The 26,947-nt window shown below is 41.0% G+C and overlaps 1 protein-coding gene across 5 annotated transcripts in view; it reads right to left on the bottom strand.

Annotated features, from left to right (window-relative positions):
- Positions 1-6,752: 6,752 nt before the first annotated feature.
- PKIB (cAMP-dependent protein kinase inhibitor beta) overlaps positions 6,753-26,947 on the bottom strand; it is a 54,529-nt gene continuing 34,334 nt past the window's right edge. For 3 of the 5 annotated variants that reach the window (XM_061990308.1, XM_061990310.1, XM_061990313.1), the window contains exons 2-3: positions 11,869-12,043; positions 6,753-7,659 (exon numbers count right to left, since the gene is read on the bottom strand). In XM_061990308.1, the coding sequence (XP_061846292.1) occupies positions 7,574-7,659; positions 11,869-12,016 (234 nt within the window). In that variant the 5' untranslated portion in view covers positions 12,017-12,043 and the 3' untranslated portion in view covers positions 6,753-7,573. Of the gene's footprint in view, positions 7,660-11,868; positions 12,044-12,991; positions 13,143-26,947 lie in introns of all 5 variants that reach the window. The other 2 variants (XM_061990309.1, XM_061990311.1) reach the window with 1 other exon arrangement.

Here is a 26,947-nt window from a genome sequence, read left to right as displayed (position 1 = left end):
TAACTAATCTTGTAACAGTTAAATGAGACCTCTAATAGCATCTTCATCCAGACCTTTGAAACTTTCTTGAGTGGCTAATCACCACTGCAGCCAGAGCTCAGAACATGCAGAGCCCAGAGCCAGCAAAGAGTGCAAGAGCAGGATGACTCGCTTGCACCAGGACTGGCTCAGCTGTTCTGCTGAGAAGGGCCATAGAGAGGAAACATGCACAGATTTCACACTTTTAATTCTATCTCATTGTCCTTTGTCTTCTCCTTAAATATACTCCTTCTTACATGTCAGCATTTATTCCATAGAAGTTTCTACTCATAACAGCCCACATTTAAAAAAAAGAAAAAAGTCAAGTCAAGAGTTCAAAGGCTGTCTGAAAGAACATGCCTGAAAGAAACTTATTTCAGCACTTTCTTACATTGCAACACCAACTGTTTGCATAATCACGTGTTATCTTTTTCTTACAGAAGCTTTCCCTCTTTCAGTGATCTCCATGTCTTTCTACCATCTCATTGCAACAAATGCTGAGGCAATTAAAGAGATTAGTTTCTTAAATTGGGTGTTCGAAGCATAAACAGTTGATGTTGGACATAAGTAGGTACAAGCAAGGGGTAAACAGGAAAGAAAGGAAGCAAGCAGATGGATGTGAGTTTTGCACGGAGTTAGATGAGAAATTCAGAGGAACAGAAGGAATGGGATGGGATTGTTGAGCAATTGAAGAAGATGGGTACAAAGTTGCCGGGAGGAACAAGCAGGTTCAAAACCTGTAGCTCTCCCTGGAATGCACATTATATCAGCTTTCCTGATTTCTGATGAAAGGGCACTTATCTTCCGTGGTGCACAGGAGCCCATTGCTCAACCCCTGCATCCTGCTGGAATGGAAGCTGGTGACCTAGGTAACTGCCGGGGAAAGCCTGGCTCCCTGACACACTGGGCAGCTGTCTGCGGGTGACTGCTGGGCCTTGGAGGTGCTGCTGGGGAACGCGAGGCGCGCCGGAGAGGAAGAAGTCCCGTTATTGTGAATAAACCGCTTATTTAGCCGACCAGGTGTACCAGGTGCGGTACGTGTGGAAGGTGCCTTTGAGAGGAGTTGACCTGGCCCGCGCCGGCTGCTGCAGCTCAGCGGAGCTGCCCGAGGAGGTGTGTCAGAGGAAAAGTGTGGCACATTTCAACCCTGTTTGCCCCATACTTTTTGCAGACGAGGGTTCCGACGGCGCCTACGAGCTGCTCCGGGGCTGCTGCAGGGGCAGCGCCGGGCCGGGAGGGCTTGGACGCGGCCGCTGAAGCCAAGGCCAACCCAGGGCGGGGGCGCCCCCTCCCGGCGCCGCTCGGAGCCTCCGGGGAGCTCCACCCTTCGTCCCACTGGCGCCGGGCCTTGCCATAGCTCCCCTTTTTACCTCTTTTACGCGTCACGGCTGATAGTGAAGGAGCCCCAAACTCTGCTTTTTCCAAGGCGCTGCGAGCGGAGGGGCGAGGCGGCGAGGAAGGCGAAGACTCGACCGGCCTTGTGCCTGGCGTGGGCTCGGGCGCCATCTCGTGTCCGCCGGACGGGAAGAACCTGGCTGCCGCCTGCCAGTCAGGCTGACAGCTGCCGAGCCCTCGGGCAAAAGGCGCTCCCGTCCCCTGAGGAAACTAGGTGCATTCTTAGAAAGCTACATCTGCAATACCGCTGGGGCTTAACAGCAGTTTGCATTCTCCTTTTTGTTTTCTCTGCTGACGTGTCGTTCACAAATCTGCCTGAGGGGTTAAACCAGTCTGTCACTTATTAGCTTTTCTGTGCATTGTATGATAAGCACTGGATTTACAGTATCAGTCACTGCACAGCAGAGTCCCAGGAATAAAGCACTGGTAAGGATTGTCCAAATCCTCACATTAGGGCCCTTTACATTGCAGGCAATTGCTGAGTACATGCTTAATCCAGAAAAGCCCACAGCACACAGGCTTTGTATCAACAGCCAAAAACCACCCCATTTTCCATCAAACCCAACTGTTGCATTAGAACACGGTGATCTGGCATTAGGATGTGGCACGAGATGGGGTAGAGCAGCAGCCCTTCAGGCCTTCTGTCGCTTCTGGCCATCTTGGAGTATGAAGTGGTCCCTCCTGGGCTGAACAGGAAAATCACAGAATCACAGAATCTCAAGGGTTAGAAGGGACCTCGAAAGATCTAGTCCAACTGCCCTGCCAGAGCAGGACCTCCTGGAGTAGGTCACACAGGAACTCATCCAGGTGGGTTTTGAATGTCTCCAGAGAAAGAGACTTCACATCCCATCTGGACAGCCTGTTCCAGTGCTCCATCACCCTCACAGTGAAGAAGTTGTTCCTTGTCTTTCTTTGGAACCTCTTATGTTCCAGCTTGTACCCATTGCCCCTTGTCCTATCATTGGACATCCCCGAGAACAACCTAGCTCCATCCTCCTGACATCTGGCCTTTATGTATTTGTAAACATTAATGAGGTCACCCTTCAGTCTGAAGAACCCCAGTTCCCTCAGCCTTTCATCATAAGGGAGTTAATCATCTTGCTGGGCCCTGCGCTGAACTCTGCAGCAGATCCTTGTCCTTGAACTGAGGTGCCCGGAACTGGACACAATATTTCAGAATCAAAATGGTAAAGTACGATAACAGCTCTCAGCATTTATTGCTAATTACTACCCAAAGTAGAACAGCTTCCAGTGGGAAAGGTGAAACTGAGTTCTCCCTGAAAAAAGGTCAAACCCAGCGATCTATAGCAGTATTGACACCATAGCTCAAATTGCAGAGCAGGCATCTAAAGCTGAGTAGGCTGTGAGCCAGACTTAGACACCTGTTTTATGACAGAAATTACAAGTTAAAAATGCTTTTGGCTAGTTCACCCCTTGGTGTCCAAGCCCTGCATCTTTTCTTTGCCCAGGCAGTGTGAGAGTGAGCTTCCACAAAGACGTTTGGGCCTCTGACCAAGAGACAATGCACTCCCACTGACTGGGCAAGGAAGTAAGCTGCAAGGGGTAGCGGAAAGGAGCTCTGCACATCTTCCATCAGCAGCCCTGTGGAGTGGGAAGGCTTTAGTTGGCACTATTTTCCCAGGCTTACATAAACCATTGGAGCTGTTTGCGATCACCCAACTTTCTGAATAGACAGAAACACCAAAGTACCAGCCTTGGGAAATTTTTAAGGAAACTCTTGAAGTGATCATCTTGGATCACCTGGAGACAGTCTACTTCTCACCAGGTCAGCTCACAACCTCTTTGCACTTTCACAGTCAAGCAGCTGGTTTTGAGGTCTCCTTAACTGCCTCCTTACACAAACTACCTGGCAGGCTGTGGATCCCACTAGATGGCAGGACAGTTTAAGCCCTTGCTCTTTCTTCCCAAACGATTTAGAGCAAGTACCCTGGGGCCCCAGCGGGCTCAGCCCCAGTTGCCTGTGCTGTGTGGACCCTGGGAAACCCACGAGCAGTATAGCAGATCCGGGGTTTATGCTCGTTGAGCACAGCAAATATTGCCTGTGGCAAACCAGTGGAGACATAAAGGATATTTGGAATATAGATTGCAAAGTGTAGTTTAAGCTTCTTCTAGCCACTGCTCTTCTTGTCAACTAATGCAAGTGCAGTTATATTATTTTGTATGAAAGCTATATGGGAGAAGTGGCCACAAGACAAGTGGCCACTGTATGTCAGTTTGCTGGTCCATTCAACCAAATATGATGTCTTGGATAGTGCAGACACGTATGATGTTTGCACTGCCTAGCCTCCTTGCCTCCAGGCATTTGTGTTCATGGACTTTCTGAGTTGGGAAATTTTTTTTTCTTTGATTAGTAATTCATGATTTAGAACGTAATTCATGCTGTAGTTGGTATAAAACCAATTTTTGTCTTCAGTGCCAACTAGGTCTGGCCTTTACAGAGCTGTACTATCAATGATTTTGAAATTTCATCTAAAATATACCACTTTACAAACTGCTTTGCCACTCATTTCATCCATTCAAAGCTCAGTCTATGCAGTGTTACACCAGAGTGATGGTATATGGCACAGGTGGAGGTAGCTGTGTGAGAAATCAGAGCAAATAAGCTTCATTTTTTTAAATGCTTAATTGCTTCACTTAATCTCTCTACATGAGAACATTCTAATAATAAGTCCCCTACCTCAAAACCTATTTAGTTCTTTATTGCCTTCTAGATAACAAATTGAACTTCCCCGTTTAAAAGCAACAAAAGAGGTGAATCAGCATGTTTATCCACCTCTTACATGAACTTTTTGATGAGGAGCTGACCCAAAGAAAATTACCTTTTTTATGACATCTGGAAAAGACTGAGGCCAACTTTCTGTATATTCAAAGTGCACACACTGTTTTAGAATGAACAATGAATTTAGAATTAACAATGAAGTTACAAGGGTATTTCCTGTTTTTTTTTTTCTTTTAATATGCAGAATGGCTAAGAATGAATAATTGCTTCATTAAGTTCAAAAATTTGGAAACAACAGTGTTACTTTTTTTTTTGCTTGGCACTAAAATGAATTTCTTTGCTCTATAAAAGCCCAGGGTAGTACTGTAGACTGATGAAAAAAAAAAAAAAAAGATGTCATTACCTGTGCCACACTGGCTGGAATGGAAATTAGGATTAACATATTATAATACCAGATTAGCCTTAATAGAAATTTGCTGCCATCATTTATCAAGCTAATTAAGCATGTACCTAATTTTAGGCACTAAGTAGTTCTACTGACTTCTGTGAGCCTAGCATGCACTTAGAGCTAAGCATGTTTTAAAATAACTGGTTATTCAGGGCGATAACTTTGTTACCCTGTGGATTAAGAGAATGCACTGTCATCAATCACTTACTAGTTGAGCTAATGGGAAGGAAATATAAACTGGATAATGGTTGAAACAGGATAAACTGGTGAGAAATGTATTCAGCAGCATTTAATTTGCTCTTTACAGTTTCAGCCAAAGTTTAGTAGGGCTATATTACTTATCTTCATGCTACTAACAAGAAAATGAAACACAGCTGTACAGCATGGCATAGAGACTGATGGAGAGCTCTAAAGGGACTAACTCCTGGTGAGCTGGCTCAGTAAAGTGTAATACGTAACTAATAAATTCTTCTAGATCAAAGTTTATATGCAACAATGTCTCCCACACCAACCAGTGTTTGTAGTTCTGTTTATACAGGTCAGAAACATGCAGCTGTCTCAGAATGGGAAAAGTTTACTTGACAAAATGCAGGGCATAACTCAATGCTCCTATATCCAAACTAATCACAAAAGAGCTCTCTCATGAAGCCTATGCTAATAATTGTTTAGGCACAAACTGTACATGCATGTGGCAAAAAATTATCTGTAATTTGATTCATCTGGAACTACACGATACACAGGCAAATGAGGACTGTGTAATATATGACCCACATATTACAGGTAAAAAATGTTTATCCTGCATTTAACTGAGTTGCATTTTAAGTCTTACCGTTAGTCTTTACTTCTTATGCAGATTTTCTAATTTTCTGTTAAAATTCTTCTTTCTACACAGCATCTTCTCAATGACAGGTTCATACAGCTCAAGTACAAAGTAAGCACCAATTTTCCAGAGTCATAATCACCAATTTTCCAGAGTGTTGAGCACTGTGACTAGCTCCATGCTGCATGCCTGGGAGCAGCTGACTCCACGTATGTGTACAGCTATGGAATGGTTTTATACACATGAATAATTTGCTACATTCAGCTGGTTCATAATTGGTGTTTTAGCAGTAAAAAACTTTATAACATCTTAGACTAACAAAATACTTAAAGACCCGTAACCCAAATTTCAGTGCCTATATTCTGTAAGAGAAGAATCTAAATATACCCAGTGCTGCAACCATGAAATAAGAGAATTCAATATAGGCCATGACCCAGAAGAGCACTTTAGCATATGCTCCACTTAAAGCATACCAGGAATTCAGCTACTCAATTTCCATAGGATCATTTTAAGCTCTTAAAACCGAACAATTTTACATACTCTGATGCTATAAAGGAGGCTGGTACATGGGAATGAGACAGCAACCTAGAACAAGAGTATGTACCACAAATGTGGTTAGCTTAAAGACCCTTTCCACTGCCATTTTCAACTCTGGTCCTCCAGTGGCAGCTAGTTCTGTCTCTCAGAGTTTTTTAAGCCACCTATTTTTCTCCAGTGGAATAAGTTATTTTACCTTTTCCAAACCTGAAAGTAATTCTGGGATGCTGCACTTACTTATTAAACAAATACAGGTAAGTGGAGGAAGCCAAGTGTCAATTCAGCTGGATGAAATGGAATCCTTTGCCGAATAGTCCCCAAGAGTGTGTGAGTAAACACATAGTTGGAATGGTAGATTTGCAGAGGCCTCTTACATGCTCTCTGATAGCTGTAAAATACACAAATATCTTACAGATGGAATGGTAGTCGAATGCAGAATGGACCCATCGGAGATGCTTCCTCTGCCTGGCCACAGCCTGGCAGAGAGACTGCATGGGCAAATGAAAGCATCTGATGGACAGTCTTAGATAGGTTTCAAGAAGTACATAAATAGCTGCTGCCCTAAGATTCTGTACCTGTAAAGGTGCATGTCTGTACCTCAATCTTAGATCTCCTACAATAAGGAATGCTACGTGTTTCAGGAGCATGACTGCTGTAACAAAACAATTCCTTTCAGCAGAGAAAAACCTTTACTTAAAAATCTTTGTAAAAATCACGATGATTGAAACATCTTCATTGTCAGCAAATAAGAAAGCAACAACCACATGAAATAAAAGAAATAGGTTTTATGGGGTTTTACGTCTTGTCATACAGGAGAAACACCAAAGAATCAACAGAAGACAGACAAGATGATAGCTATTTAATTTCCACCATGAGATTAAACCATTTTAATCACTTACACACGTGGCTACTTTATTTCAGATACACATGAACAGCTACAATATTCAGCCTGATAACAGAAATTACAAAAGGGGCAAAACTGCTAAAAGTGGGAGAACTCAAATAATCTGCCATAATCAAATAGAGTTTAAAGAGAGTTTGAAAATGAACATTTGTGTTTATGTAGTTTGAAAAACTTTTAGGAGAGAAGAGGAGATGAAAAAAGTTGTTTTCTTTTTATTTCTCCTATCCATCTACATGTGCGCAATAGGAACAAAAATCTCTGATCTTAAGATACATTACAGACCATGTTTGTAATCCAATATATACTTACTAGCATCTTAAGATGGGGAGAGTGAATATACCTGTGAGTCAGAGAGAAAGAAGATACTTTGGGAAATAAAGAAACAGGATTTTTATTTTGAAGCAATCTTCAAAATGCTAGCTATATTGATTGAAACTGTCAAAGAAGACTAGCTAAGATGAATACTATAACCATGAGGAAACAAGAGATACATTCTTTAGTTCTTTTCTCATTTGGATGTGTAGAACATTGGTTTCGAATGACAACAGTAGGAAAAAACAGCAGTTCCACATTAATGGCATCTAGGTACAAGTGTGTTGCAAACTCTTGTCTGTGCTGCTAAGGTTGCTACCACACTTCAGAAGGGGTGACACAGGGAAACTGGAAAGTCTGTCGATGGGTTTCATTCATTGATCCATCAGTCCTTAGGTATTAGGAATCATTGCTCTTTCCCTTCGCCTCTTGATTTTCCAGTAAGGCCTTGGGTGATGGCACTTCTCCACCCTCCGCTCCTTCATCTAAAAAACCAGATAGAAATAAACATTTATACCACACACATTCTCACAGCTTTTTTTATGCAAAGAAATATTTGACTTCACTGATCATCTCTCTTTGGATTGACTACTATGACACTCATGGGTGCTTTAGGACGAGAGATTAACTTCAAAGGTAAAGAACTTGCTGAGGCATCTTCCGAAAGCAATTGCCTATTGCTGTTGATTTGCCTGGTCCTTGCAAGTGCTGATCAATACGCATTTGGTTCCAAGAAACAGGCTGGAGAGACTTTACATTATTCTTATTCTTTCTTTAGGGGGTCATTTCCAAAGTCAGGTTAGAATATTGCATTCCTCTGAGCATTGCTTGGTTTCAAGTAGGTAACATTACAGCTTATGAACATGCCAGTTATCTGGTTGACCTTTGTTGTCCAGAAATACCGTGGAGAATTCACTCTCCAAGATGAGGGGATTTTTTGGTAACTGATTGGAAGTTCACTCTTCCATAGGTTACAGTTGAATGTTTACACAACTAATATAAGTTAAAGCTCCCCAGCATACATAGTTATTAGATCAAGTGTTCTATTCTGTTGCTTTTGATGCTCAAATTCTCTCACTGAGGAATAGGTACTCCTCATGCCTCGATATTGTTGCAAAGCATAATCATTTTCACACTACCTTCAAGTCCCCCATGGCATTACTAGTGCTAACAGAGCAGTGTGCATATCCAAATCTAAGACAGCCTATAGCTCCCAGGAGCAAGTTTTGCTCAGCATCTCTGGCTATACCATCTTCCACTTAAATAGTCAGAATCCAAGGTGTACGTTTCCAGCTATTTGCCCTGGAAACTTTCTCTATAATATCACAAACAGACAAGAGTTGATCTCTACATTTCATAGCAAATACGTAATGCTGTATACAACTCATCAGCTAAAGCTCTTGGCAGAAATCACTTGATGTTTTAAGTCTGACAAGAGTTTTAGAGGCTTTGGAGTCTTACACTGGTAAAATAAGAACTGAGTTATTTGACACTCTCAGCATTACGTAGCACAGCACTGTTGAGAAAAGGGAGACAGCAATCTCCTCTATTGTCTGTTTCTTTGTGGAGTTGAATGTCTAACATTCAATAGTGGAGTCTTGCAGACAAAGGAAAGGAAAACTGTTAGAGGAAATTTAATCTCACAGTCAGCAGCACTGAGGTGTGCAACAGGTGCTAAGCTGCTGACTGTATCAAGACAGTTACACAGCCACCCAGAAGAAAGTCAGCAAACAATAAAGCTTACTGGCAGAATGGTGCCCTAACGCAATCACCAAATGTAGGAGGCCAGTGTAGCCTCTTTGCTCGCAGACTTCTTGACTTCTCTTCAACCTTTGGATTAATAGTGACACCAATCAACTGTTTAACATGGTTCCAGTAGAGCCTCCCACTAGACTCAATTGTGGAAAGTCTCATCCCTCCAAAACTTATGCCCCGTCAGAGGATGATCAGACAGGATACAGATGGTCTTCATCTCAGAGCTAGCTCTGAGATAAACAGCTGGTGCCAAAATCTGTCTTGTCCATCTCATGAGAACATTAATTTGGTGTGGCTTGCAGGGTCCATGGAAATTTCCATCACACAGCTATGAGCCTTGTATATTCATAAAGAAGAAAACAAAATCTCTTTTCTACACCAGATAAAAAGTATTAGCACATCCCGTTTCTGACCTTTCACTAGGACAGCAGCTGACAGCATTTTAGAAAGAGAGGAAATGTATGATCCAATGAACATTAGCTACATTTGAAGTGAGAGAGAGTCCTCTCCACCATTTCCCATAACCTTCACTGAATCTTTCAGAGTAGAAAAAAAAAAGGATATACTTTATATAGCCACATGTTCCATCTTCTCCACTTTTCTCATTTATCCAACTTAGTTCTGAGCTGGAAATGGCTTTCAATTTTTTCACAATCTATCGTTAAAGCCAGAAACAGTCAAAAAGAGAGGCCTGTTAGAGCCCTAAATGTTTCACCAACAGTTTTCCTGTCACAGCACTACAACTTCCAAACTCTCTTTCCATTATGATGAATTTTCCTCCTTTTGCCTGCTGTCTCATCAGAAGTTTAGCTTACAATACAACAAATTACAAATGTAATTCTCATCTGCTACTTATGCAATTCCCAACCCAAAAAGCATCCAGCAGTCAGAGTGGACCTAACTACTCATTTCCTATTATCACTACTGCAAATCGCTGATAACAGAAACTGCTCCTTCCAGGCACGCTCTGGTACAGCTATATGTCAATGACAAAAGCAAAGGGTAATTCTATGTTCTTAATTGTTCTTCAAATCCTGGCAATACTGATGCTTGTAAGAAAGCATCAGAGCATCAGTACATTTTGCTAAAACTCATGTAGCTGTGTTTCATTTCTTCTTCTTAATGCATTGGCTAGGCACCAGGAGAGGAGAATTTTTCTGTCTAGAGGGCTAAGTACTAATTTTATGCTGTGCAGTATCATTCCTTTCAACAGGACTTTCACCCTTTCATGTTTATTTTTATCCAGGGGGGAAAAGCCCAAAACCCAACAGATTTAAGAGAGAAATTTTGCACGCTTTAAAAAGTATGTTCTTTCCAGAGGCAAAAATGAAACAAACATGAGCAATTTCTTTACAGCTGTTTTGTTTTTTTTTTTTCCTTTGGTTAACTTGAATAATATAGTGCATCTCTTTCAAGGTTCACTGCTCTAAACAAAACAAAAGTTAGTTGCACATAATGCAGCAGCAACGAATATGTCAGTGGGTTGGACTGGTCACTTCATTACCACAGCTCCTGACACTAATAACAGTCTAAATTCCCATCTACCTCCCCTTTGATAAGGGGTTCTTTCCTGCTGGAGCCTGACCGTGCCAGGCAGAAAACTTGTTTGGAATTATAAAACCCCTAATATTTGAATCTGAAAGCATTAAATGTTACGTGACTGTCTGTACTTTGGAACGGATTTCCAGTGCTTCAGTCACACACACCAGAGGGAGAAAATACGCAGGGACATACTTTTCATATTGCTAGAGAAAAGTTCCTCTCTTTCCCAGGTTCAAGCCAGGATGTGGTAATTTGTTCCCTTCTCACTCTTTCTGGAAAGGCTCTTTCCACCTGCCTAGCAGTCTGCTGATGGACCCACATTGTGTTTAGATTACAGAACCCCAAATACATGATAAATTAAATCACTAAAGTAAGAACAACTTGTAATCAAAGGAATTCCAACTCCTCAGCACTTACAGTGCTTTGGGAGGCTGTAAACTCAACATCCCGTTAATTGTTTCGGGCAATATACAGGGAAGACATGCATCCTCAGAGCTTGGGAATCCCTATTATCTAATTGAATCCAGATTAAAGGACTCTCCACTCCTCAGCATTGACTCACCTCTCCCAGTGCTGCACCCACACCATTTCTGCTCCTAGATGTGGGGCCACCAGTTGCAGTGGCAACTGTCATAGCAGCAACAATGACAGGCACAAGAAGAAAGTTACCTCCAAATCAGAATCTAAAAAAGCAGGGGCAACCCATGCTCTGGGCCAACCTATAATTCTCACCTCATAGACATTAGAAACTAGACTTTCATGAATCTGAGAATACCCCTGAAAGTATGTAAAGCTGCTGTTGATTAGACCTCTGCTAAATCAGCAAAAGCACCTTATCAAATTAAAGGACACGGCAAAATAGGACACTGGCCTCAGATAGCAAATTTGAAAGCCTACTAGCAGCAGTAAATCACTGTAACCCTAACCTTAATGTATATGCCTGGGTTGGGATAGCTGTAATTGGATTAAAAGTGCAGCTTTGTGTCTTGTGCTGTCTCAGTGCGAAGTAGACCCTAATTTTTAAGTGGAGTGATGCCTTCCCAAGCAGCCCAGTAATGCAACTGCATTTACTCTTCGAAAGGGGAACTGGAATTCAGTTCCCAGCACAGCACCTTTCCCCAAGATGCTGAATGCTGCATCTGTGGGTAGATAAGGCAGTTAGTCTGGGTTAAAATTAGCTTGTCTCATCAGGAGGTACAAATGCTTTCAAAGGTTGAATTTCATTCTAAATTAATAAATAAATATTAGTACTGACATCAAAGTGCTTTCAAAGGCTGAATTTATTTCTGTATTAATAAATAAATATTAGCATTGACATCAAAGCTGCAGAAGTCTTCCAGAGAAAGCAAAGGACAACAGCATAAAAATGTCCATGACTTGAATGTGTAGCTGTTTACCTTCTGAAACGGAGAGCTCAGCCAGTTTGTGCGGCAGGTCTGAAGTCCCAGCACCAGCAGGAGAGCCCAGAATGTCTGGTAAGGCGTTGCGGCGGCCTGCCCGGCCTGATGCTGCGAAATCTGTGACCACGGGCTCCACATCAGTCATCTCTGACTCCTTTCCTCATAGCAACATCTGCATACGGAACAAACGTAAAACAGCTGTAGCCCGATGGAGGCTAATCACCTGCTCAGCAATACTACAGCCATAGACTTTGTCCGGAGGGTCTTTTGTTATTAAAAGCTATGTATTTAAAAACTGAGTGCTTAGGCTTTAACTGTGCCCCAGAAGAAGACAGAAGGATCTTTGCAGTTCCTTAAATTGGCGCTTGCACATCAGAGTAGCAAAATGAACAGCTCTGCACCTCCAAAGAAAATGGTGGACAGGGTTGGCTATGGCCATTTCCGCCAGCCACTTGTATGTCTTTTTATGACCTGATCTCTCTTTTAAGTGGTTTTGCTGTGCAACCACTCAGAAGCCAACTGAAACTCTTTATTTTGTCATACCCTCCTCATGTTTTCTTTACTATAAATCTTGTTTAGATTCTTATTTAGAATCTTGTTAGAACAAAATCCTTCCAAAGAGAAGAAAGTTACCAAAAGAAAAGACTTCTCAAAACCAACTAAAACTCTTCATAAAATTTCTTTCTCCTGCAGACACCAAACCATTCGTTTCCCTCTGCTCTCCTTGTTAGCTTGGTTTAACCTCAGTGTGTGCATTAGACTTTTATCTAATAAGTAACTGAATGCTGGAAATAATAGAACCAGCAGTGCTCTGCTGCATTGATCTCCGTCTCAAATTCCATGGAACCAAATGGGATAACTCCCACTGGCCAAAATGGGCTTTGGATAGAGGTGTTTATAGGATCACACTCCATGGTACCAGCTGAAGTGAAGAACATCTGGAGCAGGAGGTGACACAGTTAGCTGCAAGTGACACACAGGGATAGCATGTGATTAGCAACTGTATTGTTAAGAATCACAGAAGACTACCGTGTCATCATTGTACAGTGTAATTTCTGATAACTAACACAGTAATTTCTAATAATTAGACCTGAATTGTTCCATTAAAACCGGTACCTACTTGCTCTACATGAATCCAGTTCTGTGTGCAATGTGGGAACAGGAATGCTGTCTCCTTGTGTAAATATGGTCAGTGCTTTGTGTGGGAAGGGACATAGATGAGGTCGGAGACCAGTCTCATGCAAGGCTGTCAGCTTTCGGTTGATAATTGGCTGTAGTTAGAATAAGAATCGGGTAAGAAAAGTCCGAATCATTTTAGCATTGTTCATACAGGATGCAAAGCATCATAGTCCCCTTTCTAAAATTCTGCTAAGGTTGGGAAATATCAGTGTTCTCATTTCACAAATAGAAAAAAAACGCAAAGCAAACAGACATTAAATGACTTGCTTTGATGTGCAGGAAGAGAAGGGCAGAAATTTCATTACTGATGCTGACTAGGCGCTTTCACTGCAAAGAACATTGTCCTTTTCTCTCTCAAAGTGCCCTTCAGCTGTGTCACTGCAACAAGAAGAATAAATACTCTTATTCTTTTTTGTATCTCTAAATACTTCTTAATAACAGAAACTAATCCTTTTGGCAAGAAATGAAGGCATGACTAAAATCTGCATGTTTGAAAGATGACTTGAACATGCAAATAAACCACTTTCTTTAACCAAAGTCAGTAACTGAAATTTCTAACTTGGAGATTTGGCAGAAAGTTCCCATCTTGCATGTAAACACTAATATTGTTGTGAGCTGACTGCTGTACACATAAGACCTATAGAAGACCATCTTTTACAGCTGAAACAAGGACTTTCTCAAATCTCTCTTGTGGACTTGTTTTTTAATCTTCTCTCTCCTGAAGAGATGTTTTGGTTACTTTTTAAATGGAGACAATCTGCTCTACAAACTCATTCTATATGAAACCATTCTCTTCTGTAGTACATTTTTATCTCACCCACCTTGTGCACTTGTTTCAAATCCCTTCCTTTCCAGCTCATCTCTTTCTCCCCTGATATAATCTCACTGCACTCAATAATATTAGACAACCCAGTAAGTTGCTGAAGGACAGAGTCTGGCATGCTTTCATGTTTGTGAATTGTAATGTATGCACTTGATTTTAAAATCAAGACAAAGACAAGTGCAAAGACAAGTCTAGAACCTCTGTCGGACAGAAAACCAGATGATCATTATCCATCAGTCCAGTGGCCATAACTCAAACATAGCTATCTAAAAATATTAAAGTACACCACTCTCTATATTTGTAGCAGTTACCATAATGTTTTCACCTATTAGAGACTGAGAAGACCGAGTTCAATAGTTGAGGACTACCCACTGCACTAGCCAAGGATGTTCTCTAAGTATATTTGAAAGGTCAGAGACTACCCCGACAGGCTTACAATTGACACTGCAAATCCAAACTTAAGTCCATTTAGGTCCTTATAAATCAAAATCTAAGTCTACCTCCAAACATATGACAGATCATATTCAAAACAGCTTGCTGCTTTACTTTAGACAAATAGCATTTCATTCTTTAATGTTCTAATGGGTTTCTTCAGTTTCATTCAGATGCTCTTACAGCAGTATTTTTTAAGGCCTACATCCAAGTAAGGATGAAGAGTTTCTCAACTCCTCATTTCTTTCTACCTTTATTTTTTTAACATATCCATAAGGAAATAACTATCTTGTCACATTCTTGCACCTGTTATGTGTAGCATTTTTCATGCTTCCCCACAGAGTAAATAATAATCACAGGGTACACAGCATCTATTTTCCCATTTCCACTCCTCCTCCTGCTGGCAACACCTTCAGCTTCACTGAACTCATTTTGCTGTAGCATTATCCAAGTCAAAGCTACCTACGCCTTGCCCATGCCTGCATGCAGTTCCTTCTCTCAGCTACCAAATTACTGTTGTCATTTTTCTCCCATGTCGCTGCTCACCAGACTAACGGTGCACAGCACTGAAATAATAGTGACAGATTACCAGAGCAGAAGGTTCCATACTTCCCCGTCTCCCTTTTTTTCTACAGCAAAAATGGGGCCACCCAAACTAGAGTTGAGCAGGGATGCCAGCTGTTTTGCAGAGTCAACAGCAGGAAGGCAGGTATACCTCCCAGAGAGATCAAAGGCTTTGACTGGCATCCTAACTGGTACTATATCAGTACTCCATAGCACCAGAGTAACTGAAGGTCATTATGGGGCTATGACACAGCACTAAGAAGTTTTGGGAAATGCTAGATTATCTTCTCATAGACACTTCTCAAATCCCTGAAGGTCCATCCAGAATGAATAGACCACTCGGATGTGCAAGGGGGAAGAAAATGCTCTGCTCATGAAAACTGGCTACAACCGTAAGTAAAACTCAATTACTCTATTAGACATTTGAGTAAATGTCCTCTGACAAAGCAGTGGCAGGTAAACTACCAGTGTGATTTTCTCTAAGCTCCTCTTGGGAGGAAGTGAGTCACAAAAGCTGGTGAAAATTTCTTTAAATAAATGACAAAGGAAAAGAACAAATAAGTCTCCTGAAACAACTTGTGTCAAGGATGAAGGGAAAAAATGCTTCACGGTGCTCAGTAACAGCAGGTGCTACAGTCCCTATTAAATGTCAGTGCTGTTTCTTCCTCACCTTATCTATTAGGAAGTAGATAAATCACCACTGTACGTATTTGTGAAAGCTCTTTTTCTTCTGATCTTTTTACTGTCTTACACAGAGACAAAATACTGGTTTTGTTCTGCTTGGAAGGACAAACTATTCCCCAGGAAATGTCAAAAGGTTCCTGACGTTGGTATTGTTGTAACTACACACAGGAGACTGAAGAACCAAACACATTACTCCTTGCCACTCAGGTACTTCTCTCAAAAACTTTTCTCTTAGGTCTTACGAATAGTCTCTGCACTATCAGAGAAAACTACTCTCCAAACATTGTTTCTTTCAAATGGTCCTTAGGAGGAACAAACTGGAAAGCACAAAATCCTCTCACAGATTGACTGATTTTGTGTCTTGATGGTCTCTTACTTTAAGATGCATTTTGGCATCTTACTTTAACAAAGAACTTTAATCCTTTTAGTTCTGTTGACCTGTTTTTTATTTACTTGTAACGAGTGCTCTCCAAACACTTATATTCAAAAAGCCTGTAGGTTCAAAAGTCTCTAAGCAAGGAGAACAGAAAACTTACTGAATGAAGTGCTTCCCGCTGTGCAACTGAGACAAAAAACATGTCTCCTTGCTATGCAGTTTCCATACTTTCACATCCTCTTCTTCTGCAGCTGCATAATGACAGCTTTGCCTCCTCTTCCCAAAGATCTCAGAACAGGAACAGTCTCCTTACGCATGCTCATGTAATCTTTATGCTTATGTTGAAACATTACTGGACCACAGAAAAGGAAAAAAAGCTAGCTAGGAACATTCAAATTTTCAAGGAATACAGTCCAGAGATTATGATGAAGGCTAACTTGGGCACAAGATCATTTTTGTGGGGAAAAAAAATGACTGTTACGTGTCTTTTTCATATCAATAACACTTGTAACACACTTGTAGGCCTAGTGCTGGGAAGCACACAAGATAAGCTAGTGGTCTTTAATGACCTATACCAAACACAAGAGTCTCGATTCTCTCTAAGACTACATGTTTCTTAATACACAGAAGCAATATAGCTAACTATGTGAAAATTGGACGTGAATTGCTCAGGAAAAAAAAAAGTGAATGTGTTAGCTTTCAGTTTTTTTAATACATCACTAAAGTTGAAACATAAGTTTCTTTCATTACTTCCCATTAGAAAGGTGATCTGGGTTTCCTGGACCACCGGAGATGGATTCTCTACTGCGTGTTCTCTGAAAAATTCATGAGTTGTTTTCCCATACAGGGAAAATCAATTATATCCCACCTCAGTAAATCTACAGTGCAGAAGTGTGTCTGAGTCCTTCTACATCTTTTTTCTCAGTCTGGATATTACAGTCCATACAACACATGGTATTTTTGTGATTATATTTGAAAGTTTGGTACATTTTATAATGGGATTTCACTTTTCATTCTTTGCAATGTACATATCTTGACATATATTTTGCATTTAATGTGTTGTGTGTTTCTTCTGCTCTGGATATGTGACCTACTCTACAGTCTTACAACAGGGGCATGACTGATAATGTGACAAAATGACTTCCATATATGATTTTCCTAGTCCCAAACTGGCCAGCCTGGGATAACAAGATTACACCCTTCCTCCGTTTCCTGCCTTGGTGCCCTCAGAAGCAATGAGTGAATGTCGAAGATCTCGATCATGTTCAGATGCGTATCAGTGTGAGACACAGAATCTGAAAACCTTGTCCAAAACTGTAAGATAAAGATGGGACCAAATTTCCTTCTGCATCTGACAGGGGATGGAAGCTCTCCCTGGTCTTTCTTTTATTGTTGTTTATAGAAACTTTTCCTATTACCCTTTACCTCTAAAGCCAGTTTGACCTCTAGCTGGGCATTTGACCTTCTAATTATCTCCCTGCATAACCTAACAACGTTCCTGTACTCATTGTGAGTGGTCTGCCCCTTCTTCCAGAGGCCATAAACTCTCTTTTTTAAGCCAAGTCTCCCTATTCAGCCAGACCAACCTTTGCCTCCGTCTCGTCTTATGGCACATGAGGATGGCCTGTTCCTGGGCCTTTAAGATTTCCTTCTTAAAAAGTATCCAGCCTTCCTAGACTCCTATACCCTTCAAAACTGTCTCCCAAGGGATTCTGTCAAGTAATCTCTTAAACAAGTCGAAGTCTGCCCTTTGAAAGTCGAAAGTGTTAATTTTGGTGCCCCATCTCCTAACATCTCTATGAATAGAGAACTTAATAATGTCATGGTCGCTAGTCCCCAGACAGCCTGCAACTGCCACATCTTCCACAAAACCTTCTCTGTTCACAAACAAAAGGTTCAGCAGAGACCCTTCCCTGGTTGGTTCACTTACTGGCTGTGTGAGGAAGTTATCCTCCACACTTTCCAGGAACTTCCTGGTTTGTTCCCTCTCTGCTGTACTGCATTTCCAGCAGAGACTTGGGAAGTTGAAGTCCCCAACAAGAACAATGGCAAGTGACTGTGAGATTTCCCCCAAGTGCTTATAGAATGTTTTGTCACATAGAACACACGGGTACAATGGTGTGTTTCACTGTCTATAAACCCATACAAAGTAGGAAAGCTTTACTATGAGCTGGGTTTGACCCTGAGCAGGCACATTGCTCTGGTGCACAGAAAAACACATTGCAAAACTAACAGCAGTTGTAAGTAATGGTACAATTTTCCCACTGTGAAAGCAAATAAAGAAGAGAGCAGAAGGGGTCACGATGCTGACAACTGAATCGGAAGTTATCTGCAGCAAGTAATAAAGGAAGTGACATTGGCTGAAGGCAGTCAATGACAGGCAACCGAGCAAGTCACTTTCCAAATGTTTCTGAGCGACTGAAAGCAATGACAGAAATAAGCTTTAGTTGACTTCACAGGAAACACAATTCAACAGGGAAGAACCTCTAAAACATCAGCCATGCTGAGAAGATATCAAAGGCATCCCCTACTATGGAATAAGAAATGAAGCACAACGGATATCAACCAACCAATCAATCTAGTTCTTCCTCTTATATTTTGGTTATTCATCCTCAGAGTTTTCATTTCCTATTGCAAAATGTATAAATATCACCTGTCCCACATATCTGAGTTCAGACACAGGGCTTTACCCTTCCAAATCCTTTCTTAAGGTTTGCATATGGCCTGACATCCATGAGAAGTCTGCCTACCCACGGAAACATACCTACAGAGCTGTTTAGGAATTCTTTAGAAATCATTTTAAGGGTAATTCTGTGGGAGCCCTGAAATTAAAACATTGCAGTTAATTTGCATTTATGATTTTTCTCACTGCCAGAGGCACACAAGGAAATTAGTATCCTCCAATCTCCTTGTTCCCCAGCCTTTGAACTGGGAATTCCAAGGACTTTTTCCCTCTATTTTGACACCTCCTGCCCCGGTGTCCCACAAATGCTTCTTGCAACACAGACAAGTCACAGCTATGTAAGGTAGCATACGCATATGTCAGTACTGCATTCTTTGCTAGGAGCAGCGAAGGATTTGGTTCTCTGCTTGCTACCTCTGTGGAAGAAAACTATCCTGACAAAACCACTGGGAAAGGCTGAAGCAGGAATCAGCTTGTGGTGTACTCGAGTCTATTTACACAATGCACTCTAGTAAAGCTATTAGCACAGTGCAATATGGAATGCAATTGAGAGAGGATAAATTTACAATTTAGCAGCTACACGAGAACAGGACACTCCTATGCACATAACCAACTCATCTATGTACACAGATTCCCTTCTGAGAAAGCCCAAGTCTCTTTGAGATCATACTGACATGAATGAGGAAGGTTTGCATTGCAGTTCAGAGTGAATCACAGGGTACCGGTAAGTAGAGGAGGTTCCCAGGAACGGACATCCTCGTGTAAGTGCTTACAGAAGAGACGGAATTGCAGAGAAAGAGGAGGAGTTGCCCGGTAGCAATGTTGAAGGTTAACTCAGAAATTTAGAATGGCCTGATTCATTTGTGCAAGCTACATTTTCTATATATTAATCTAACAAGGCTGTAATCAGAAAAGTACACAGACATCCCAGAACAATTAGGCTTTGAAAAGGCACTTAATCAAGATGTTTTGGGAATGTCTTGTGTGCATCGCCAACTTGGCAAGAAAACTTGAGGTCCAAGTAACCTCAACTGAACTATCCTCATAATAATACTTCACTCTCACAGGTCAAAAAGACCCTTGCATAGGTGAAGACCTTTCCCCTGAGCATGTGTAGTGGTAAAATGCTGGTGCAAGCAATATTATAATTGTAAATTATAATGTAATTGTAAATTATTATAATGTAAATTACTAAACAATCGTTGTAGAGGGGCAGATTTGAAATGTCACTAACTCTGCAGGTTTTTCCTAAAAACATCAGGTGGAAAATCTCATTGGGTGTGCTGGATTTGGGAGAAACCAGTGAACACCCGGGATTGTGCAAACCTGAAATACATAATGTCTCCTCTGAGCTTGTACTTGCATTCAGGGCAATGAATCAGGTTTTTGGACAACAGCAACATGTGGACACTAAAGGACTGAAAGTCAGGAGCACAGGGATGACAGAGAAGTAAGAGGTATGGGAAGACTGTGCTTGTTGATACCAGAGAAGGAGAAATTCACTGAGGGTCTATATGAGATGAAAAAATGACACAGCGAGCTAAAGGGACACAGGAAGAAAGGAGAGCCCTGGAACCTTGCTGAGCAAGAGAATCAAAACCAGTATGGAGGAGCTTCTGTGGAAGGCAAGCGGGACGGAAGCAGAGAGGAAGAGAGGCTTGGCAACATTTGGGTAGTGTTTCAAGAGACTGCCTCTGCTGGAGGATGTGCACAGAGTTGGATACGACAGAGAACCCCTGGATTAGCAGCAGTAAAATAGCATTTATTTTATGCCTAAAAGAATATGTGTGTAATCACTCCAGTATGCCCACATTTAGGAAACCTGAAGTGTCTCCACAAGAAATACAAGGGCAATTCACTACACCAAGGAATTTTTTTTCCTCTTTTCTTTTGAGGGGGGTAAATTATTTTGTTAATGTGCCACATGCTGCAATACCGTGTTAGCTGAATTTGTGATGTTCCCTGTGGGCTAATGCTTAGAGAAAAAGCAGCTGTAATGTCAGTTCTGCACAGACACTTTTTGCCCTGCCAGCAGCTGCTTTCCAGGGAGAAAACTCCCTGTTTATTTCACAATCAAGACCTCCAGAGGGTCCCCTGTAAGCAGAAGTGTGTTTGGTGAAAGGGTCATCTTGCCATTATGAAACTCAGAAAGGACACAAGCCCGTGCTTCTCTCCATAGAGCCATTAGGTGGCAACAGCCTGGCAGTGAGCAGGAATTGCAGAAGGCACCTTGCTAAGCCCCTAAGCCTTCAAAGCATGGGACTATGTCCATTAAAATCAAGGACAAGCTTTTAGAAGCACTCTGTTGTTTTAGTTATACAAATGAAAGCTGACTTTTGATCTTATTAACTTTGTTCTGGCCAGATAACATTTCATAATTACATATAAAAACATTTAATCACATCTTATTTGGATGAATCTTCTTCGTTCAAACCTATGAGCTTTAGTTTTCATGGCATGAATTAGACCTGGAAAGCATCTCGTTCTTTGTGTGGACTTCCCTGGTCAGCTTCAGTCTCACCTTACTGATGTGAAAATATTTGTGTTTAGCCAGTTTTGCAGTCACATCTCTTAGTGCTTCTTTGTCTGAAGACAAGAGAGGCTATTCTGTGTCTTGTAATCAACTTCTCCTGCACACTTTGGAAAAAGTAAAGTGTAACCAAATCCAAGCACCATTCTTAGCCTTAAGGTGGATTCTAATTCCTGCATTCTGGTTTCATCGTGCCAAACATACACATACAACAAGTCACAATTTCCAGACCAAGAATTACTCATAGCAGTCTGTTCTTACAAAAAAAACCCAAAAAACTGACCAAATCCAAAAACCAAACAAAAAAAGAAGATAAACCAAAGCAAAACAACAAAAACTGAAGTGAAACTTAGCAATTTGTTGCTATTTATTCATAGGCCTAGATATAGCACGTCTCTTTATTCAGCAATGAAAGTAGTAACGTACTATTAAAAGCTAATTTTATTTTCTTTCAGATAGCAAGCTGCAACAAAACCTGCTTGTTTTTGTCATGAGGGAGTTTGTACACCCAAGTTTTTATTATTTGACAAGCTTCCTTAAGCACCTGCCTGAAAGGTAAAGCAGCTGCCAACTTCAGCTATTTCACTAGTGTTTACTGCTGATGCCAGCATCTCTTCCACCATATTCACAAAGAGCATATGCCAGTTTGAGAAATCCTAAGATATCTTGCAGACATCATTCTAACACTCTAACATCGCTCTTGGAAGCTCAGCATTCTCTGCTTTCACCATGAAGCTCTGAGTAACTACTTCCTACCATAATTACTTATTCTGCCTCTCACTTCACTTGCTGCTTCTACTCCACAAATGATCTGGGTTTCTGAACTATTCTTCTATCTCATCCAGAAATGCTTCTGGAAATCCAATCCAAAATGTTTCATTTGGCATTCTTTGATGGACAGGATGTTTGAAAGAAAGTCGTGTTTGCTCACTCAATAAATGTTTAGCTAGTTAACAAAATATTATTTTATTAACTCAGTTCAAGGCTAGTAAAAGGTCCTTGATTTTGCAAATATAAGTGAACTAGTGTGGAATAATTCTACAAAGCCATCTCAGCTTGAAGGAGAGATGGTTCACCCGAAGGTTTTTCCAATGACATTTTTCTAACTAATGAAAGATATTTTCTCTCCCTAAAAACTTTGTCTTAATCATGTCTTTATACCACCACTGGTGCTGGAAAGTTCTAGGAAACCATTTTGGTCCAGTTTGCCCTCAGGGGAAGATGAACCAACAGACATCATTGTGCTTTTCACAGTAATTTGATGACTTTAAGTGTACCCAGGCAGAAAACAGCCATTTGGTATGTGAAGTCCAACACAAATAAAATGGAGCCAATCCCCAACTGCAAGCCACCCAGGCACACCAAAGCACCCTATAATGAGTTACTGAAGTTTCCTACTGCTATGCAATGACATTCACAAAGATGAATAATCAATAGGACACACAGCTACAATTTGAGGTTATATGACTTTCCTGCATGATCTTCTAAAGCTGCATTTTAAAAATGCCCCTGAGTTCCCTGCTCTGTATGTTTCATTTTTATTTTATTTATGCTTTAGCACATATATTTTTGCTTCAGGTACAATATTCAATATAAAATTAACAATTTTTCATTTTCATTTCAGTCTCCAACATATATCATGCTTACTGTAATACAATTCCACTCAGATCATATCCTCTAGACCATACCTGTTCAGTCTTGCTAGTAGTCCTGTTTACTGATTGTAATGAAATTACAGGTAGAAAATTCTGCCTCATCCCATGGTGACTCACCAAGAAAATAGACTGAGATTTGAGAAATGTGCCTTCCTTTAGGCTTATAATTTAAGTTAAATGATGACCTTGATTCTCGAGACTTCTCAATTATATTTAATATAGACTTTAACTTACAAATAAAGAAAGAGATTCAAACAATTACAATTCACTGGAACATATCCTGATAGTATGGTTTTACAGTTTGATCTTGCAGTTATGCATGTATTTATCTACTTGCAAGGCCTTTGATGTTTCCATTGAAATTTGATAATACAGAGATGAGACAGCACTAGGAAAGTGCTCTTTAATAAGCCAGCTATACCCTGCTCCACTCAATAGCAGCAATGAAACAGAATTTCAAATAAATTAAAAAAATAACCTCAAACCCACAGTCTCTTGAGATCTACCGATGGAAAACATAGGCTACACAATTAGCCACACTAAGAACTTTTTCCTTGCAGCTTATTTTGGATTAACTTTACCCTTCAAGTGAAGGGTTTGTCTGCAGTACTACACTTGCTCCTGCCTTCCTATTTTTAGATGACTCCATTTGTTTCCTCCGCGTCTCTGCTGAAAGGATACCATTGATCACAATGACCTATAAACCTCCCTAACTTTCATGCTATTTCAGAGGGTCTCTTTTTCCTATGAGAACAGACCTAATAGGTGAAATACATACTAGTTATAAGGCTAAACATGTCAGCAGAATTACACCTGGGATTCATTTGGTTTAATTTCTTTAGCCTTTCAATATACTTATGTTTTATGAAAGTATGACTCATTTCTATTACCTTCCAGTGTCCTCAGCCAAGAACTTTAAAAAAGTCTTCCCATCTTAGACCTTCACAGTTATGGACTAGTTGTGTAAAACAGACCAATTTTGTTCAAAATCCGAGTAAAATACACTAAAGAAATTATTTTATTGTCTCCCTGAGCTTACTAAGCAATTGAGGAAAATTCTTGTCTCAAAAAAAGTCCTAAAAGCCAATCCCTACCTCTACAGATTACAGCCCATCTCTTGTTCAAGAACACACACCAACCAATCATTTTTAAGCCATACACTGGGCTGGCAGTCAGATAATTTCCACACAGTTGAATTAATGTCTTTCAAATTAATTCTATTTATAAAGATCTCTAAATGAGGCAGATGTCTTTAAAAGAGTTTTTTTTTCCATCTTGGTGAATGAACCTTCGGTAAACATGTCCTGCTATGGAAACACCTGGATAAAGTGCTTCAAGTAAGGGCAAAACAAAAGTGCATTTATAACCCAAACGATAGTGAGGCTATGAAAACAACCAGTACGTACAGGACCACGCAAAAGACGACAAAGCGGATAGTTAAAAGTTCAGTTTTTATAAATGACTTGAATGTATTATGGATGGATCCTTAAATTACTTCAGTTGGAATGCCACCAGTCACAGAACTTTTAACTTTCTTAATCTAACATGGGCCATTGACATTCAAGGAAAAGCAGAAGCATGGAAACCAAAATATAAGCAAGCCATTAAGTCTTGTTCCTACTTGTCATACAAACAACATTAGCTTGGAGGTCTACATACTGAATCTTTTGGTTTAAAAAATTTAACAATCAGCTTTCTTCTCCTATCATTTTTATTTTTAACTTAACATTTAGCCTACTATATTCTGAGTGAGAGGTGGGTTGAATTTTCTCATGGCAGACCTGAGACTTTCTTTCACAAGGACAGTAAAAGCAGTATCTGTCCGAGCAAATATTTTTACTTTGCGTTCCTTCGGAGCAGAATTGGATAGAATCTGCCTGCCGAAAACAGTTTTCTGTTGTAAAGGAATCTGCACTTGTACTGTACTGGGGTCTGTTGGAACCATGCTATTCCCAAATCACATCAGTTTTAACACAATTTTTTTACTAGATCCAGGAGAGTCCCTCAACTGCTGCCAAGGAGTTGTTTGCCTGTGTACTGGGGTTGGCACAGAATGGGAGGACAGTTTGCCTGAGTTACTATGGATTAGTGGAGTGCTTTAATTGCTCGGCTCTTTGTTGGCTCTGAAGTTCTCCTTTGCTGGTTTCATCCCTGCAAGCACACAAACGCGATCTCATCAGGTTTCTTTTCCCAGGAAAGAGCCTGCACACAGTCCCAGTGTTACAAGGACATTTTAAAATGTTAGGAAGCAAGGAAAGCCCAGACTTTGCTTGGCTTCATCACAGGATGGTGGCTCCTTCGCACTCCTACATGGCACTGAGAACAAGATGGTCAAACCCTGGCAGCCACCAAAGCCACACAGGAGATGGAGCATCATCCTCCAGCTCAACTCCTCTCTCCCTTACCCTGAAAGGTGTAGCCTTACCTGCCCTCTTCCTACCCTTGCATGGTAGCAAAAGTCTTCCCTCTTTTCTCTGGCCTTCTGCAGCTGCAAATTCACCCTCTGTCCCTCCTCAAACACTCTCACCACACCCAGAAAGTGCCATTGCCATGCTCACCATCTAGCCTCTCCCTCCCTGCCTCGTAGCAGGAGCACAGTGAGAGCTAGAACAGTCCCCACAGAGGCTCTTCTCCAGGCAGCACCACACATGAACCTCCTCGCAGACACACAGCAGCCCAGAGAGGGGAAGTTCATCACATCTGTCACTTCACTCACTCAAGGCACGCTGATAGCCAGGAATGAGGCACCCGAATGAACCTGTTTCCTGTTGGTTAAAGATTACTGTTCAGCACTGACATTTTGTAGCCTTTGGATTGTATGTTTAATTGGAATACCACCCTTGCAAGCTCCTCTTAGGATTTTGCAGCCTCCACAGCATTTAGCCAGTGTGTATATATACCTGTGTAACATGTTGTGTGAGTTCAGGAACTGCTGAATGCTCAGACACAAATTTTTACCATCTGTTAAGCTAATGACCTCTTCTCAAATGTCTGTGAGCTCTGAACATTTCTTTTAGCTGTGCCAGGGAGTTTTGTTTGTGGAAGTATGAAGTTGAGTCCTTCAAAATAAAAACCTTCAAGTGGTGCTGACTCAGAATATTTACCCCTTTTTTTATGTGCCATCATTTACTTATGTATTAAGACCTGTACCTTTGAAAGGTCGAAAGTAAGGATGCTTGCCATACTTTCTTGATGAGCATATATCCTTAGAGATGGTGGATTCCCTTTTTCTAAACTCTACTCAATACTGGACATTAGTAGAGCCTACCTGTCTTGTACGAATCTGGGTGGACAACAGCAGATGGTGTGATTTCAGGGGACTCTTTTATTTCTGCAGATGATCTTTTATTCTTGAAGAGATACAAAAGACTACAGGCACCACGGGAAACATTCTCCTCTGGTCTGCCACAATTTTTTGTCTCACTTTAAAATGAGCAGTTGAAAGGTTTGTTTTATTTATATCTTGTGGTTATAATTTAAAAAAAAAAAACAGAAATAATTCTGAATTTTCTTGATTGCAGATGAAAAGACATGATCTTCCACTGAACAGACCTGTATGCGAGATTTATTTTGAAACTATGAGTCACGTTCTGTTCCTTATAACATCAACCAAATCACTACAAATTTGTTCAATAGAACTGAGGTTTAGGAAAGAGATGACTGAAAAAAAACCTCTGCAGATATCCCTCCACAAAAGCCCTGCTCATTTATTCTGACAAGCAGATAAAAAAGAAACAGCAAGATTGCAAGAGCAGATTCCTGCCTTACAAGTTTTAGCATTCTTCCCTAAATTGCACAGAGTCCCTCCAATTTGTAAGGACTGTGTGAAGGCTGGGCCCAAGCACAAGCAGCTATTTGCACTCAGTTCAGAGCTGTTCCCATCCAGTGCTCTGACTCCTGGTCACAGGGAGCTCCAGAAACCTGGCTGTGATGGGGATATCTCTACAGGACTGACTGGACAGTCTGTGTTTGAAGAGCCACGGGAACAGCTTTGCCTGATAAATCCCACTTCCCCTCTTAGGAAGGAAGAGATGCACCCACAGAGAAACTGAACTAATTTCGCTACTTCTCCCTAGGGAACTCCCTAAAGCACCAACAGACACAGATGCAGATCAGAGTTTGAACACACAATCTTTTTGTTTTTGTCATC

This window comes from Colius striatus, chromosome 2 (genome assembly GCF_028858725.1).
Source record: "Colius striatus isolate bColStr4 chromosome 2, bColStr4.1.hap1, whole genome shotgun sequence".
In the NCBI taxonomy this organism is placed as follows: domain Eukaryota; kingdom Metazoa; phylum Chordata; class Aves; order Coliiformes; family Coliidae; genus Colius; species Colius striatus.
This window is presented reverse-complemented; position numbering and strand designations above follow the sequence as displayed.